The 18,419-nt window shown below is 45.3% G+C and overlaps 1 protein-coding gene across 9 annotated transcripts in view; it reads right to left on the bottom strand.

The window, feature by feature from the left end:
• The window catches only part of LOC139560554 (3',5'-cyclic-AMP phosphodiesterase 4C-like), a 100,639-nt gene that overhangs the window by 8,373 nt on the left and 73,847 nt on the right, over nucleotides 1–18,419 (bottom strand). For 5 of the 9 annotated variants that reach the window (XM_071377421.1, XM_071377425.1, XM_071377428.1 and 2 more), the window contains 9 exons: nucleotides 15,840–15,885; nucleotides 15,462–15,584; nucleotides 5,881–5,974; nucleotides 4,895–5,079; nucleotides 4,633–4,731; nucleotides 4,350–4,514; nucleotides 1,091–1,190; nucleotides 628–905; nucleotides 149–331 (listed from right to left, as the gene is read on the bottom strand). In XM_071377421.1, the coding sequence (XP_071233522.1) occupies nucleotides 149–331; nucleotides 628–905; nucleotides 1,091–1,190; nucleotides 4,350–4,514; nucleotides 4,633–4,731; nucleotides 4,895–5,079; nucleotides 5,881–5,974; nucleotides 15,462–15,584; nucleotides 15,840–15,885 (1,273 nt within the window). Of the gene's footprint in view, nucleotides 1–148; nucleotides 332–627; nucleotides 906–1,090; nucleotides 1,191–4,349; nucleotides 4,515–4,632; nucleotides 4,732–4,894; nucleotides 5,080–5,880; nucleotides 5,975–8,300; nucleotides 9,884–15,461; nucleotides 15,585–15,838; nucleotides 15,886–18,419 lie in introns of those variants that run through there. The other 4 variants (XM_071377424.1, XM_071377426.1, XM_071377422.1 and 1 more) reach the window with 3 other exon arrangements.

Here is an 18,419-nt window from a genome sequence, read left to right as displayed (position 1 = left end):
ACTTGTACATGTGTGAAATAGGACAAATGTAAGAATATACCTAACTATTATAATTGTAATTGTGTGTGTGTCTCTCTTCTGCATGTGAACATAGTGTGTGCATACTGTACTGTATGTGTCTCAGTGCCTGTGTGCATAATAACTGTACCTGGTTCTTCTCGATGGAGGCGTTGTGTTTGTCACACATGGGGCTGATCTCCATGCCCTTGTCCCTCTCCCTGTCCCCCTGGGTGAAGAACTCCACCATGATGCGGTCAGTCCACTGGCGGTAGACCTCCAGGGGCTTGGTGGGGTTACTGAGGTCAGCACAGTGAACCATATTCTGGAGGACCTGGAGAAACCAAAAACACTTCTTATTGAGTATCAAGGAAATTAAATGACCATACATCATATGACAATAATACGATCCCAATGGTTCAGTTGGCTGGAGCAGGGTGCTGTCAGTCAAAACAAGTGTTTTGGGTTCAATACCTAAATATGCCACATACACTGAATTAATGTGTTAATTGTAAGAAGCTTTGGATGACAGTGTCAGCCAAATGGCCATATCATCATCTAATTCACATTGGTTATGCTGAATATGAATCCCTTCTAAGAGAGTTAATTTGATCATTCTGTGAGTCTTACCTGGATACGATCTCCATAGTTGTCTAGTAGAAGTACTCCTAGACTGGTCACCTTCTTGGTCTCCACCATGGTCTTCAGGTCCGCCAGCAGGTTCATGTGTTTGGACATGTCTGTGGCTAACACCATGTCTATGACCATCTTGCGTAGGGACTGCCTCTGTTTCTTGCTGAGGTTCTGGAAGATGTCACAGTTGTCCTCCTGCAGCAGCTTAAAGCCCACGGCCAGGTGGTGGTTTTCCAGGACCGACACGTCGTTGTACATCAGGGCCAGCTCGGAGTCTGGACGGACACACAGGAGAGGAACAGTGCAAACACACATTCTACAGCAGGGGTCTCAAACTGGCGGCGTGTGGGACATATGCAGCCCATGAGACAATTTAATGTGGACACACAACCACAAAGGATTCACACAAAAGATTTTAAACATCTCTGTGCCTAGTGCCCAGGGGGATATGTGAACTCACTGGTGTTGATGAGGAATTGGTTAGACACCCCCGGGTGGTCCACATCATGTATAGCACTGGCAAACAGAGCAGCTAGGATCTCCAAGTCAGTGAACACCGCCTGTAGAGATTGGAGGAACACAGGGATGTTAATGCAGGTAAATACTGTACAGCAGGGGTCACCAACCGGTCGATCGACTGGGCAACCTCCATGGCATTTCTAGTCGATCGGAAAACATTTCTGTAAAAAAAACAACGATAAAGCCTTGCATTCCTTTATTTTGTTGGCCGTAGGTGCACGCGATTCAGCTGCCCTGCACGTCAGGTAGGCGAAATGTTCCCATTTTTAACCATTTAATGTGTCTGAAGGTACAAACTCTGCCTTCCCGGTGGGCCTGGAGAGCAAATCAAGTGCACTATAGGCTTACCGCTGGCCAGTCGGATGGCTCAGATTACCATGTCTACAGTAACATAGCAGGCGGAAAAGAAAGCAGCAGCAAAGTTGATACTGTGAGATTTCAAAACGTTTAAAATCATGACCAGAGAGAGAATGTCAATGAATATAGCAAAGAGATGCTGTTTTTATGAGTGAGTTCATTTTTAAGTTCTTGCTCAGCACTGTCAACACTTTTTATTCAACACTTTTAGAGGCTATTAAAATGTGCATTCTTCAAACTTCCACTCACGCTACAACCAACACTGCCGCTGTAATGAATGAGTAGAAAAGTGTATTGATAGGCTTGCATTATTATTAGCAGATTGGGTCTTTTTTAATAACTTTCTCTGTTCGTAGGAGTAACAATATGAATTTGTGCACGATGCAGAAATAATGCGGTGCAACTCCAGTTTGGCCATCAGGTGGAAGACAGTGTCCCTTTTTGGTCAGTGTCAGCAGAGGAAAGGCAGAGCGGAGAGACGTTGAGAGGTGGACCTCAGTCTCCTCCTGCACTCTCCCTCTGCTGAGACTGACCATTAGATGCAGGCACAATCAGCCCAGTAAATTTTTAAACGTGCAGTATGCTCACTCAGCGTTGCCTCACAAGTAATACAACAACATCTACTGATCAGTTATTACCGGTGTGCAACTGATCTATTACAGGTGTGATCATATAGCCTACCTCAATTTATATATATTTTTTTTAAAGTTCCGAACAACAAAGCATTGGGAGGGCAATTCAAGCAAAGACAATATGTGGTAATAATGTATTGGGCCTATAGCCTACTGCACAAACCTCATTGCTACAGTGCTGTTTTAAATAGGTTAATGTTGCATTGGCTTCCGTTAAAAAAAGTCCTGTTAAAAAAAATCTGAGTGGTAGATCTCGTCTTGCTTTTTGACTCAGAAAGTGATCTTCACTCAGAACGGGTTGGTCACCACTGCTGTACACCCTGCAGAAGGTGTACAGTTCTGAACATTATATTGCATTGTGGTATACTTTACATTTTCTTACAGTAAAAAAATAAACTAAACACAAAACAGTATTGTCAACAAAAAAAAAGATTTTTTTTTTTTTAATGTATATATATATATAAATATATATATTTTTAAATAAATAATAAATATTTATTTATATATATAAATATATATATTTTTAAATAAATAATAAATATTTATTTATATATATATATATATATATACAGTGGGGAGAACAAGTATTTGATACACTGCCGATTTTGCAGGTTTTCCTACTTACAAAGCATGTAGAGGTCTGTAATTTTTTATCATAGGTACACTTCAACTATGAGAGACGGAATCTAAAACAAAAATCCAGAAAATCACATTGTATGATTTTTAAGTAATTAATTTGCATTTTATTGCATGACATAAGTATTTGATACATCAGAAAAGCAGAACTTAATATTTGGTACAGAAACCTTTGTTTGCAATTACAGAGATCATACGTTTCCTGTAGTTCTTGACTAGGTTTGCACACACTGCAGCAGGGATTTTGGCCCACTCCTCCTTACAGATCTTCTCCAGATCCTTCAGGTTTCGGGGCTGTCGCTGGGCAATACGGACTTTCAGCTCCCTCCAAAGATTTTCTATTGGGTTCAGGTCTGGAGACTGGCTAGGCCACTCCAGGACCTTGAGATGCTTCTTACGGAGCCACTCCTTAGTTGCCATGGCTGTGTGCTTCGTGTCATTGTCATGCTGGAAGACCCAGCCACGACCCATCTTCAATGCTCTTACTGAGGGAAGGAGGTTGTTGGCCAAGATCTCGCGATACATGGCCCCATCCATCCTCCCCTCAATACGGTGCAGTCGTCCTGTCCCCTTTGCAGAAAAGCATCCCCAAAGAATGATGTTTCCACCTCCATGCTTCACGGTTGGGATGGTGTTCTTGGGGTTGTACTCATACTTCTTCTTCCTCCAAACACGGCGAGTGGAGTTAGACCAAAAAGCTCTATTTTTGTCTCATCAGACCACATGACCTTCTCCCATTCCTCCTCTGGATCATCCAGATGGTCATTGGCAAACTTCAGACAGGCCTGGACATGCACTGGCTTAAGCAGGGGGACCTTGCGTGCGCTGCAGGATTTTAATCCATGACGGCGTAGTGTGTTACTAATGGTTTTCTTTGAGACTGTGGTCCCAGCTCTCTTCAGGTCATTGACCAGGTCCTGCCGTGTAGTTCTGGGCTGATCCCTCTTCTTCCTCATGATCATTGATGCCCCACGAGGTGAAATCTTGCATGGAGCCCCAGACTGAGGGTGATTGACCGTCATCTTGAACTTCTTCCATTTTCTAATAATTGCGCCAACAGTTGTTTCCTTCTCACCAAGCTGCTTGCCTATTGTCCTGTAGCCCATCCCAGCCTTGTGCAGGTCTACAATTTTATCCCTGATGTCCTTACACAGCTCTCTGGTCTTGGCCATTGTGGAGGTTGGAATCTGTTTGATTGAGTGTGTGGACAGGTGTCTTTTATACAGGTAACGAGTTCAAACAGGTGCAGTTAATACAGGTAATGAGTGGAGAACAGGAGGGCTTCTTAAAGAAAAACTAACAGGTCTGTGAGAGCCGGAATTCTTACTGGTTGGTAGGTGATCAAATACTTATGTCATGCAATAAAATGCAAATAAATTACTTAAAAATCATACAATGTGATTTTCTGGATTTTTGTTTTAGATTCCGTCTCTCACAGTTGAAGTGTACCTATGATAAAAATTACAGACCTCTACATGCTTTGTAAGTAGGAAAACCTGCAAAATCGGCAGTGTATCAAATACTTGTTCTCCCCACTGTATATATACAGTATTTTTAGCTAAAAAGTTGTCATACCTCCAGGGCAGGGGTAGAGAGGAGAACGTGGGTGGACTGGACCACGTCTGCAGCGTGGATGTTGTTGTGGTAGGCCACATCGTGGTGGTAGTGGTCCTCCAGGGTCATCATGAAGGTGATGAAGGTGTCTGCAGGGATCTTGAATGACTTCAGCAGCTCTCGCTCCTATATGGAATACATATATGATTTTCATCATTTTTTATCAGTGACTTTGTAAATTGTTTAGCCATGTAAGAGGGCCCATTTAGAAGAGGACTCATTTGGAAACATGAGGATGACATACCTGGAAAATTGAATAAATCGCCACCGTCAGCGGACGATTCCCAGAATATTCAGATATTTTGAAAATATCCACACCCCATCGGTTTATATCTTCCAACTGCTGCCAGATGGAAAAACATTTGTTAGAAAAAAACTGCAGATCCTTTAACTCCAAAACGTGCTGGGGACTATTAAATCTTAAGGTTGACAGAACTTGTGGCAGAACAGAACCCTAAAAGTGAGGTACTTTCTAATTGTCAGAAAAGAAGGGTTGCGTAGACTACCTTGGCGAGAAAGCCCTCCTGAGTGGAAGCGACCCCGAAGCGGGGGATGCTGGAGGGGGCCACACTAGGGATGATTCTGGGCTTCTTCACCCCCACGATCTGGGACATGGGACGCTTCTTCTTGTCCGTTTTCTCCTTCTTCTCCTTGATGTGTGGAGACATGATCTCCATGTCATGTTGCTTTTCTGTGGTGCACAGTTATTCCACAGTTATTCCACAGTAATAACAATAGAGTTCAGAAGGGTTGTCTATTGAAACCAGCGCTGGTTACACTTTACACTGAGTTGAAGTTGCACAGATATCATGTAGTTGCCTGGATTTGTATTGTCTTGGCATAATCACATGTAATGTTACAGGCTTTGGTTTTTCCATTTATATTTGGAGGTTGGACGTTAGCACGTGGGGCGCACCGATTGGTGTCACCTCGTTAGTCAGTATGTACTACACCTGTGCTGGTTGGTCATCTCGTTAGGGGGAAGGTGTTTCACCTGTGCTGGCCCAGTGCTCCAATGGTCTTGAGAGATGTGGAGAGTTAACACTTTTAGTTGGCTCGCCCTATTTGATTTCCAGACAAACAATCCTTTATCTCATCTGCCCTGTTTTCGTTTTGCTCCACTTTTTGGTTTGCTTCCTGTCTTTAAGTTTGGTTTGGGTTTTTATTTTGTTTGCCTCTTCTTGGGTAAATTTAGTGGGTGTCTTTTAGGTCCTTGTTTTTGTTGCTAGTCAACTTTCAGTGTACTCCCCCATGAGTGTCTTTCAGAACCCCTCCTAAAACTCTACCTGTTTCGTTTTGGTTGTTGTCAGTGACTCTTTGTGAGTTCCCCTTTCTGATTGAGCGACAATTTTTGGTTTTCGTGCTGGGGAACGTAACCGTAACTATACAATAAGTATACATTAGTAACTATTAGATTCACATTACAGTACATACGGTAGATGTCTCTACTAAGACAGTCAGACAGTGAAAGGTGGTGGAGAGAAAGACGTACCTAGGAAGGTGCTGGAGATGAACTCTGACACCTGGTTCCCTGATCTGCTGGTCTCTGATAGCTGAGTGAGCTCTCTGTTCAGCATCCTCTTGAACTGGGGAGACAACAACACACTGCATCACTCAGACTGTCACAATATAGTCGCTACTGTGGACATACACATGACAGGCACATCTACACTGTGAGACATTTGGTAGTTTGCATATGTGTGTCTGGTAACTTCTTCATTGAAGAAAAATGTACTTACTATGACTGTGATGCTTATGGGGTTGTCCCACCTAGCTTTCTTAAGATGAATATAACTAAGTGTAATTCGCTCTGGATAAGAGCGTCCGCTAAATGACTAAAATGTAAAACGTTTTAGAGCTCAGGAATTCTTTAAAGACTGGACAAATATTTTTCTTAATATTAACAAAAGTTTTATTTTAATGCACTATTAAAAGCTCCTGTGCTAATTTTGTTAACATTTTGGCATGTCTTTCTAGATTTAGAACATAAAACATTTATATCTCAAACATTATCCCTTAAGTCTAACACAGCAAATACTTCAATTGTTTAAGCATATGCTACAGAACACTGATTCAAATATTTTTTCAGATATTGACAAAATAATATAGACTCCATCAGTGACGGTGTTGACAAGCCACTGACGGAGTTGACAGCAGATACTGAAAACAGACATATTTTGGCCTCTAAAAATAAAAGTTCAATACAAACATTTGTAAAATATGGAAAATTATTCATTAGAAAATTCCCAATAAAAACATAACCATTTTATCAAATCTTTCAGTACTCTGATGGAGTTGATGTTAGACAATAACCTGACAGAGTTGATATCTTATGGAGTTTACAAAAATATACTTTTTCTTCTTTATTCAAGTGGTAAATACAGTAGCATTTTAGTTTTTCCTCAGTTGCTTTATGACTGTAAAACCTAGTTAAATGTAACATATTTTAACCAAAATTCATATTCCATCTTAATCTATCAGATAGATGGAGCTGACAGTTTATGCTTGTGACCATGGTGATTCCAATATTGATTGTTTCAAATCTGACAAAAGTAGAGAACTTTACAGACCATGAGCGATCTTGTTGCACTACATGTAATGAGGACATGAATAAGGAGTCCTTATGGTATAGCTTACCCTGCTCATTCCTGATTCATTTTGACATAAACAATTTGACCAAATCTAACCAGTTAACCAAATCTTCCCCTAAATGTACATTTTAACCTCAAGTAATGGAACAAAATCGTTTTTTTTTATATTAAAAATAAGTTTCCCTTCCGGACAAGGATTGTCCAGACTTTCAATAATTTTGGAGCTAATTTCATGTAATGCTAAACATTTCTTTCATGACTTATGACGTGATCATATGCTATCTGGGGGGCCCAACCTCCAGGGGGACTCCAACACAGTAAAATGTATTATAATAATAAATATACTGAAGAACAATATAAACACAACATAAAAGATTCCAGAACTGTTCCATACGCACAAAAAGCGTATGTCTCTAATATTTTCTGCACAAATGTGTTTACATCCCTGTTAGTGAGCATTTCTCCTTTGCCAAGATAATCCATCCAACTGACAGATGTGGCATGTCAAGAAGCTGATTAAACAGCATGATCATTACACAGGTGCACCTTGTGTTGGGGGCATTAAAAGGCCACTTTAAAATGTGTTGTTTTATCACACAACACAATGCCACAGATGTCTCAAATTTTGAGGGCTGCTGACTGCAGGAATGACCACCAGAGCTGTTGCCAGAGAATTGAATGTTAATTTCTCTACCATAAGCCGTCTCCAACGTTGTTTTAGAGAATTTGGCAGTATGCCCAACTGGCCTCACTACCACATGTAACCACGCCAGCCCAGGACCTCCACATCTGGCTTCTTCACCTGCGGGATCATTTGAGACCAGACAGCTGATGAAACCGAGGAGTATTTCTGTCTGTAATAAAGCCCTTTTGTGGGGAAAAACTAATTCTGATTGGTTGAGCCTGGCTCCCCAAAGCTGCAAGGAGGGTGTGCTACACCAGTGATTATACTTTATAATCATCATACACAAAGATAATACATTTCCCCCCCTCTGAAACACCAAAAGTGTGCTCTGAAGATGCCAACCGAGCATGTACACACAGAAAAAGACAGTATATACACACACTGTGCATGCTGCATGTACTGTACATATGTTCACACATACTTCTTGCACACACATATCTGCACATACACTTTATGGACTCACTCATACACACATGCACAAGCACTCCTGACACACACACCCACACACACATGCTGCAAAAACAGCATCACTTCCCAACTAATTGCAAAGAACTCAACAAACAAGGATGGACACCTGTGCTACACATTCATTCACCAAGCAACACGTGTATCCCATCCCATTCCAGCCCGTCTTACCTGAAGGTACATCCTCGACAGAGAACAAGTCATTGACTTCGGGCATTTCAGCAATAAATAATGCATGGGGTGGGGAAAAAAGCAGGGTCCTTCCTGTAGCTGCTGTACTGGGCTTACAGTCCGTACTGTGCTCCTGTCCTGCTTGTCTGAGCTCCTTAATTCCACTGCAAGCAGATAGTCTACACACACAGTGCATTGGGAAGGTTTTATCCACACACTCTAGCGGGAATGGGCAAGTAAGAGGATTGCCTTGGTGGAGGAAGTGTGGAAGCCAGGCTGAGGATGCAGGGTGTGGGGAGCATGGCAGAGAAGCGACTCCTGCCGCTTACTCTCCTCTCTCCCTCAGCAGCACTATTCTGCCTGCTGCTCCGCGTGTAAACAGAGGAGAGCAGCACACGCTACTCCCAATTACACCCCCCCCCCCCCCCACCCATACTGTATGCCTAAAGGAAGGAACAAATCAGCAGCCTGCTGCATCAGAGGCTGGAACAGGGAAACGGAGCTGATTGGCCCACGGTGGGGGGAGAGTAGGCAGGGGCTGGTTGTGTTCGAGGCTTCACCATGTGCACCAAGTTAAAGATGATGAGGAAATCTGATACCTTGAATGGCTGAGGTATTTCAATCATATACTGTATGTGACCCACTCCGCTGACCTGGCGTCGTGAGGGAGTTTGTTCCACCATTGGGGTGCCAGAGCAGCGAACAGTTTTGACTGGGCTGAGCGGGAACTGTACTTCCTCAGAGGTAGGGAGGCGAGCAGGCCAGAGGTGGATGAACGCAGTGCCCTTGTTTGGGTGTAGGGCCTGATCAGAGCCTGAAGGTACGGAGGTGCCGTTCCCCTCACAGCTCCGTAGGCAAGCACCATGGTCTTGTAGCGGATGCGAGCTTCAACTGGAAGCCAGTGGAGAGAGCGGAGGAGCGGGGTGACGTGAGAGAACTTGGGAAAGTTGAACACCAGACGGGCTGCGGCGTTCTGGATGAGTTGTAGGGGTTTAATGGCACAGGCAGGGAGCCCAGCCAACAGCGAGTTGCAGTAATCCAGACGGGAGATGACAAGTGCCTGGATTAGGACCTGCGCCGCTTCCTGCGTGAGGCAGGGTCGTACTCTGCGAATGTTGTAGAGCATGAACCTACAGGAACGGGTCCCCGCCTTGATGTTAGTTGAGAACGACAGGGTGTTGTCCAGGATCACGCCAAGGTTCTTAGCACTCTGGGAGGAGGACACAATGGAGTTGTCAACCGTGATGGCGAGATCATGGAACGGGCAGTCCTTCCCCGGGAGGAAGAGCAGCTCCGTCTTGCCGAGGTTCAGCTTGAGGTGGTGATCCGTCATCCACACTGATACGTCTGCCAGACATGCAGAGATGCGATTCACCACCTGGTTATCAGAGGGGGGAAAGGAGAAGATTAATTGTGTGTCGTCTGCATAGCAATGATAGGAGAGACCATGTGAGGATATGACAAAGCCAAGTGACTTGGTGTATAGCGAGAATAGGAGAGGGCCTAGAACAGAGCCCTGGGGGACACCAGTGGTGAGAGCACGTGGTGCGGAGACAGATTCTCGCCACGCCACCTGGTAGGAGCGACCTGTCAGGTAGGACGCAATCCAAGCGTGGGCCGCGCCGGAGATGCCCAGCTCGGAGAGGGTGGAGAGGAGGATCTGATGGTTCACAGTATCAAAGGCAGCCGATAGGTCTAGAAGGATGAGAGCAGAGGAGAGAGAGTTAGCTTTAGCAGTGCGGAGCGCCTCCGTGACACAGAGAAGAGCAGTCTCAGTTGAATGACTAGTCTTGAAACCTGACTGATTTGGATCAAGAAGGTCATTCTGAGAGAGATAGCAGGAGAGCTGGCCAAGGACGGCACGTTCAAGAGTTTTGGAGAGAAAAGAAAGAAGGGATACTGGTCTGTAGTTATTGACATCGGAGGGATCGAGTGTAGGTTTTTTCAGAAGGGGTGCAACTCTCGCTCTCTTGAAGACGGAAGGGACGTAGCCAGCGGTCAAGGATGAGTTGATGAGCGAGGTGAGGTAAGGGAGAAGGTCTCCGGAAATGGTCTGGAGAAGAGAGGAGGGGATAGGGTCAAGCGGGCAGGTTGTTGGGCGGCCGGCCGTCACAAGACGCGAGATTTCATCTGGAGAGAGAGGGGAGAAAGAGGTCAAAGCACAGGGTAGGGCAGTGTGAGCAGAACCAGCGGTGTCGTTTGACTTAGCAAACGAGGATCGGATGTCGTCGACCTTCTTTTCAAAATGGTTGACGAAGTCATCCGCAGAGAGGGAGGAGGGGGGAGGAGGGGGAGGAGGATTCAGGAGGGAGGAGAAGGTGGCAAAGAGCTTCCTAGGGTTAGAGGCAGATGCTTGGAATTTAGAGTGGTAGAAATTGGCTTTAGCAGCAGAGACAGAAGAGGAGAATGTAGAGAGGAGGGAGTGAAAGGATGCCAGGTCCGCAGGGAGGCGAGTTTTCCTCCATTTCCGCTCGGCTGCCCGGAGCCCTGTTCTGTGAGCTCGCAATGAGTCGTCGAGCCACGGAGCAGGAGGGGAGGACCGAGCCGGCCTGGAGGATAGGGGACATAGAGAGTCAAAGGATGCAGAAAGGGAGGAGAGGAGGGTTGAGGAGGCAGAATCAGGAGATAGGTTGGAGAAGGTTTGAGCAGAGGGAAGAGATGATAGGATGGAAGAGGAGAGAGTAGCGGGGGAGAGAGAGCGAAGGTTGGGACGGCGCGATACCATCCGAGTAGGGGCAGTGTGGGAAGTGTTGGATGAGAGCGAGAGGGAAAAGGATACAAGGTAGTGGTCGGAGACTTGGAGGGGAGTTGCAATGAGATTAGTGGAAGAACAGCATCTAGTAAAGATGAGGTCAAGCGTATTGCCTGCCTTGTGAGTAGGGGGGGAAGGTGAGAGGGTGAGGTCAAAAGAGGAGAGGAGTGGAAAGAAGGAGGCAGAGAGGAATGAGTCAAAGGTAGACGTGGGGAGGTTAAAGTCACCCAGAACTGTGAGAGGTGAGCCATCCTCAGGAAAGGAACTTATCAGGGCGTCAAGCTCATTGATGAACTCTCCAAGGGAACCTGGAGGGCGATAAATGATAAGGATGTTAAGCTTGAAAGGGCTGGTAACTGTGACAGCATGGAATTCAAAGGAGGCGATAGACAGATGGGTCAGGGGAGAAAGAGAAAATGTCCACTTGGGAGAGATGAGGATCCCAGTGCCACCACCCCGCTGACCAGAAGCTCTCGGGGTGTGCGAGAACACGTGGGCAGACGAGGAGAGAGCAGTAGGAGTAGCAGTGTTATCATTGGTAATCCATGTTTCCGTCAGTGCCAAGAAGTCGAGGGACTGGAGGGAAGCATAGGCTGAGATGAACTCTGCCTTGTTGGCCGCAGATCGGCAGTTCCAGAGGCTGCCTGAGACCTGGAACTCCACGTGGGTCGTGCGCGCTGGTACCACCAGGTTAGAGTAGCAGCGGCCACGCGGTGTGAAGCGTTTGTATGGTCTGTGCAGAGAGGAGAGAACAGGGATAGACAGACACATAGTTGACAGGCTACAGAAGAGGCTACGCTAATGCAAAGGAGATTGGAATGACAAGTGGACTACACGTCTCGAATGTTCAGAAAGTTAAGCTTACGTTGCAAAAAATCTTATTGACTAAAATGATATAGTACTGCTGGCTGGTGAAATAGGCTAGCTAGCAGTGGCTGCGTTGTTGACTTTGTTTGAAAGTGTAGCTGGCTAGGTAACCTCGACAATTACTCTAGACTACACAATTATCTTGGATACAAAGACGGCTATGTAGCCAGCTAAGATCAAACAAATCAAACTGTTGTACTGTAATGAAATGAAATGTAATACTACCTGTGGAGCGAAGCGGAATGCAACTACTCGCTCCAACCCGGAAGTGCGTATCGTAGAGGGAGAGGCAATAGAAGTGTTGTTTCTTGTATTATTGTCTTTTGTGTCTTTAGAGGACTGCTTCACCTTAATGTCCCCTTTCCCTTTTCTTCTGTCCTTATTTTGTCCCACTTTGTCCCTTCTTTGTCCCTTCTTCTCTTCTGCCAACTAGACACTCCTTGTTAGCTAGCTATCTTCTTCCAGGAATGTCCCTAGCAACTGCCTAGCAACAGGTAAACAACTTAGCTAGCTAAGAAAACGGTATAATTTTATGAAAAATTGTTACTTTTTCAAAAGCCTTTCTTCTTTGTTAGCTGCTTGTTTGGTCTCCTATTCAGTTTGCAGTTTTCTTTTGATTTTTTTCGATGTACTTTACTCTAAAAAAACATTTAAATTTCAATATTTGTAGGAGCTCATCTTTTCAGCTGCTGCTGCTTAATTTGGAACTCCGGTTTCACATGAATGTGTTACTTGTTTCATCGTCATTCATGTAATTTAAAGTATCTGTAGATCTAAGCTATGAGGAAAGAGAAAAAAGGGGAGATAGGATGATTCGGCATGATAGGCAACATATCATTATCCTATTATGAATGTAAATAACACAAACGTTTGCAGAAAGCAGAATAGAAAATACATTATAGAAGGAGAGAATTTCAGAAAAATCCATTGCACATTATATTTTCCCATACGATACAATGTAGCGAAGGTCAAATAAACCACACAAAGAGCCACAACAAAGGGTGAAATGTTTAGAAAGCCAAACATAAAAGTTTGATGGGAAAAATCAAGTGCCAGCATGGATGATTCCTCCCCACTGACTCCCTTTTCATTGACTTTCGGCAGCAATGTGGGGGTGCAGCACATGAAACGCACAACCACATGTGTGCCTTGCATGCATGTCTATGGTGTATGTGTGTAGTGGGTATCCAGGGAGAGCCTGTGTGTGGTGTATGTATCCAGGGAGAGCCTGTGTGTGGTGGGTATCCAGGGAGAGCCTGTGTGTGGTGTATGTATCCAGGGAGAACCTGTGTGTGGTGTATGTATCCAGGGAGAGCCTGTGTGTGGTGGGTATCCAGGGAGAGCCTGTGTGTGGTGTATGTATCCAGGGAGAGCCTGTGTGTGGTGTATGTATCCAGGGAGAGCCTGTGTGTGGTGGGTATCCAGGGAGAGCCTGTGTGTGGTGTATGTATCCAGGGAGAGCCTGTGTGTGGTGGGTATCCAGGGAGAGCCTGTGTGTGGTGGGTATCCAGGGAGAGCCTGTGTGTGGTGTATGTATCCAGGGAGAGCCTGTGTGTGGTGGGTATGTGTGTGTGTGTGTGTGTGTGTGTGTGTGTGTGTGTGTGTGTGTGTGTGTGTGTGTGTGTGTGTGTGTGTGTGTGTGTGTGTGTGTGTGTGTGTGTGTGTGTGTGTGTGTGTGTGTGTGTGTGTGTGTGTGTTTACCCAGCGCACATGGCTCTTGTGTGGGGAGGCTAATCATGGAATTACACAAGCTATTAACTCCAGTCTGGAGAAAGAAGGAGAGGAGAGGGATGAGGATGGATGGATGGAGGGGGGATGGCGTTTTATCCACAGCTCCAACTCTGTTCTTCACATTTTTTCTGCACATTAGATACTGGGAGTTGGGGGTGTGTGTCTACCGATGCATACCGACCTTTCCATTCATTCAGGTAGGCCTGATCACAGACAACGATGAGACAGCCTATAGGGAGGAGGTCAGAGACCTGGCCGTGTGGTGCCAGGATAACAACCTCTCCCTCAACGTGATCAAGACAAAGGAGATGATTGTGGACTACAGGAAAAGGAAGACCGAGCAAGCCCCCATTCTCATCAACGGGGCTGCAGTGGAGCAGGTTGAGAGCTTCAGGTTCCTTGGTGTCCACATCACCAACAAACTATCATGGTCCAAACACACCAAGACAGTCGTGAAGAGCGCACGACAAAGCCTATAGATTTGGCATGGGTCCTCCGATCCTCAAAATGTTTTACAGCTGCACCATCGAGAGCATCCTGACTGGTTGCATCACTCCCTGGTATGGCAACTGCTCGGCCGCCAACCGCAAGGCACTACAGAGGGTAGTGCGTACGGGCCAGCACATCACTGGGGCCAAGCTTCCTGCCATCCAGGACCTTTATACCAGGCGGTGTCAGAGGAAGGCCCTAAAAACTGTCAAAGACTCCAGCCACCCTAGTCATAGACTGTTCTCTCTGCTACCGCATGGCAAGCGGTACTGGAGCACCAAGTCTAGGTCCAAAAGGCTTCTTAACAGCTTCTACCCCCAAGCCATATGACTCCTGAACAGCTAATCAAATGGCTACCCAGACTATTTGCATTGTCCCCTCCCCTTTTACGCTGCTGCTACTCTCTGTTTATTATCTATGCATAGTCACTTTAACTCTACCTACTTGTACATATTACCTCAATTACCTCAACTAACCTGTGCCCCCTCACATTGACTCTGTACCTGTACTCCCTGTACATAGCCTCGCTACTGTTATTGTACTGCTGCTCTTAAATTATTTGTTATTTTAATTTGTTTACTTATACATTTTTTACTTAACACTTGTTTTTCTTAAAACTGCATTGTTCGTTAAGGGCTTGTTAGTAAGAATTTCACTGTAAGGTCTACACCTGTATTCGGCGCACGTTACAAATAACATTTGGTTTGATTTGATTTGATTCATGGAACGAACTCCAAACGTCAGAAGTCATTGGCGATTTCATTCACATTTCCTAATCTCTGATGGAATTCATTGTATCAGTGGACATTCACATTTGTCCAATCAGGATCGGCACAAAATGCATTTGCAGAGTGACACGGTCGCTGGCTTAGTGGGCTCTTTTTAATTTGATAGGCCACCAAACGTGTATTGGCCAAAATATATACATATATTTTTTTATTGCTTACTTTGACGTAAGAGTGAAATAATAATATCCCTTTTGTTTTAATGGAGAGGGGAAAGGTCACTTGTTTTGGCTAAACAATAAGGAAATTAGATTCAATCAAAGTCTGAAAGAGAGTCTTAATAGATATTGTGCAGCTACAGAAAATTTGATAAAAATTCCCTGTAGATTCTTCATAAAGCCAAGATGGCGCTGACTCAATGGTGAGCTTTGTGCTTTTGTATTGTACCTCGTTTAAGTCCATCATAGTGAATTAACTCAAACCCGAACCAAATACTGATGTAAGACATTAGTAGCTTCAGCCTTACCATTAAAGTCGAGGGTACAAGTGAGTAATGAAAGCTCCCTGGGTTATGAGTGTGTGTGTGTATGTGTGTACCTTATTGGAGGCCATCTCGCTGACGGAGTGGCGTGTCTTCAGAGTATCCAGCTGCTCCAGACACCAGTCCAGCTCGTCCAGAGTCTCCACGGCCAGCTGCTGAAACGGCTCCTCTGTCACACCCACACAAGGACAACACACAACGAGATGAGCACGAGATTTAACGTTCTTTTAACGTTCAACATTCATTCAAGAATCAATGATTCAATCTCGAAGTCCCCTTTGCTGTTTATAACAATGGTTAAATCATCAGTTTGGTTTAATATCAGATTGAATCTAATCCTATTCTTACCCTAATTGCTAAATGGCTGAATGAAATGTCTGTATTGTTTGTGGAGTGTAGAACTCAACCAAGCAAAACCTTTTCAAAGACTCACCTGCTAAGCTTGTATTTAACATGGACGGTGGATTACTGCCAATTCTCCTGTGGACACACAGACATCCCAGTTTTGAGTAAAGTTGATATCTATGTACTGTGTCTATGTATTGTTCACTTCATCATTATAATCAACAGGGGGCACGTGGGTTTGGGTTTGAGATGCACCGAAGAGGATGGCTGACGTTTTACATGTTCCTGACCAACTGTGCTATTTTTGTTAGTTTTTTTGCGATGTTTGTAACTTATTTTTTTACTTATTTTGTACATACTGTTGCTTCTATCGTCTCTTATGACCGAAAATAACTTCTGGACATCAGAACAGCAATTACTTACCACAAACTGGAAGAAGCTTTTTCCTTTAACGAGTCCGACGAGAAGGATATACTGCCCTTCTGGGAACAAGCTCAAATCCCCGTCATTTGCATGAAGAAAAGACGGAGGAAAAGAGGACGCAGATCGGGTTGCCTTCTGAGAATCCGTAGGTGAGTGAGTAAACTCCCACTGCCTTCCGTTCTACTTGCTAACATGCAATCATTGGAAAATAAAATGAATGACCTACGATTACGATTATCCTATCAATGGAACATTAAGAACTGTAATATCTTATGTTTCACAGAGTCGTGGCTGAATGACGACATGGATAATATAGAGCTGGCGGAATTTTTCCATGCACCGGCAGAACAGAGATGCTATGTCTGGTAAGACGAGGGGTGGGGGTGTGTGTCTTTTTGTCAATAACAGCTGGTGCGCAATGTTTATTGTTGAAGCAGTCTCGAGGTATCGCTCGCCTGAGGTAGAGTACCTTATGATAAGCTGTGGATCACACTATCTACCAAAAGAGTTCTCATCTATATTATTTGTATCCGTCTATTTAGCATCACAGACCGATGCTGGCACTAAGACCGCACTCAACCAACTCTATAAGGCCTTATCAAACAAGAAAATGCTCACCCAGAAGCGCTGCTCCTAGTGGCCGGGGACTTTAATGCAGGGAAACTGAAATCCGTTTTTACCTCATCAGCATGTCACCTGTGCAACTAGAGGTGACAAAACTCTAGATCACCTTTACTCCATACACAGAGACGCGTACAAAGCTCTCCCTCGCCATCCATTTGGCAAATCTGACCATAACTCTATCCTCCTGATTCCTGCTTACAAGCAAAAACGAAAGCAGGAAGTACCAGTGACTCGCTTAATACAGTGGTCAGATGACGCGGATGCTAACCTACAGGACTGTTTTGCTAGCACAGACTGGAATATGTTCCGGGATTCATCCAATAGCAATGAGGAGTATACAACCTCAGTCATCGGCTTCATCAATAAGTGCATCGACAACTTCCTCCCCACAGTGACCGTATGTACATATTCCAACCAGAAGCCATGGATTGCAGGCAACATCCGTATCGAGCTAAAGGCTAGAGCTGCTGCTTTCAAGGAGCGGGACACTAATCCAGATGCTAATAAGAAATTCCGCTATGCCCTCAGATGAATCATCAAACAAGCAAAGCGTCAACACAGGATTAATATTGAATCCTACTGCACCGGCTCTGACGCTCGTCGGATGTGGCAGGGCTTGAAAACTATTATGGACTACAAAGAGCTGCCCAGTGACGCGAGCCTACCAGATGAGCTAAATGCCTTTTATGCTCGCTTCGAGGCAAGCAACACTGAAGCATGCATGAGAGCACCAGATGTTCTGGATAACTGTGTGATAACGCTCTCGGTAGCCGATGTGAGCAAGACCTTTAAACAGGTCAACATTCACAAAGCCGCGGGGCAAGATGGATTACCAGGATGTGTACTCAAAGCATGCGCGGAGCTACTTGCAAGTGTCTTCACTGACATTTTTTTTCTTTTTTTTTTTCTTTTTTTAAAATTTTATCCCCTTTTCTCCCCAATTTTTCGTGGTATTCAATCGCTAGTAATTACTATCTTGTCTCATCGCTACAACTCCCGTACGGGCTCGGGAGAGACGAAGGTCGAAAGTCATGCGTCCTCCGAAGCACAACCCAACCAGCCGCACTGCTTCTTAACACAGCGCGCCTCCAACCCGGAAGCCAGCCGCACCAATGTGTCGGAGGAAACACCGTGCACCCGCCCCCCTCAGTTAGCGCGCACTGCGCCCGGCCCGCCACAGGAGTCGCTGGAGCGCGATGAGACAAGGATATCCCTACCGGCCAAACCCTCCCTAACCCGGACGACGCTAAGCCAATTGTGCGTCGCCCCACGGACCTCCCGGTCGCGGCCGGCTGCGACAGAGCCTGGGCGCGAACCCAGACTCTGGTGGCGCAGCATAGCACTGCGATGCAGTGCCCTAGACCACTGCGCCACCCGGGAGGCCCCTTCACTGACATTTTCAACCTCTCCCTGACTGAGTCTGTAATACCTACATGTTTCAAGCAGACCACCATAGTCCCTGTGCCCAGGGAAACGAAGGTAACTAGCCTAAATTATTACCGCCCCGTAGCACTCACAACAGTAGCCATGAAGTTCTTTGAAAGGCTGGTCATGGCTCACATCAACAGCATCCTCCCCGATACCCTAGACATATTCCAATTCACATACCGCTCCAACAAATC

This window comes from Salvelinus alpinus, chromosome 30 (genome assembly GCF_045679555.1).
Source record: "Salvelinus alpinus chromosome 30, SLU_Salpinus.1, whole genome shotgun sequence".
Classification (NCBI taxonomy): domain Eukaryota; kingdom Metazoa; phylum Chordata; class Actinopteri; order Salmoniformes; family Salmonidae; genus Salvelinus; species Salvelinus alpinus.
This window is presented reverse-complemented; position numbering and strand designations above follow the sequence as displayed.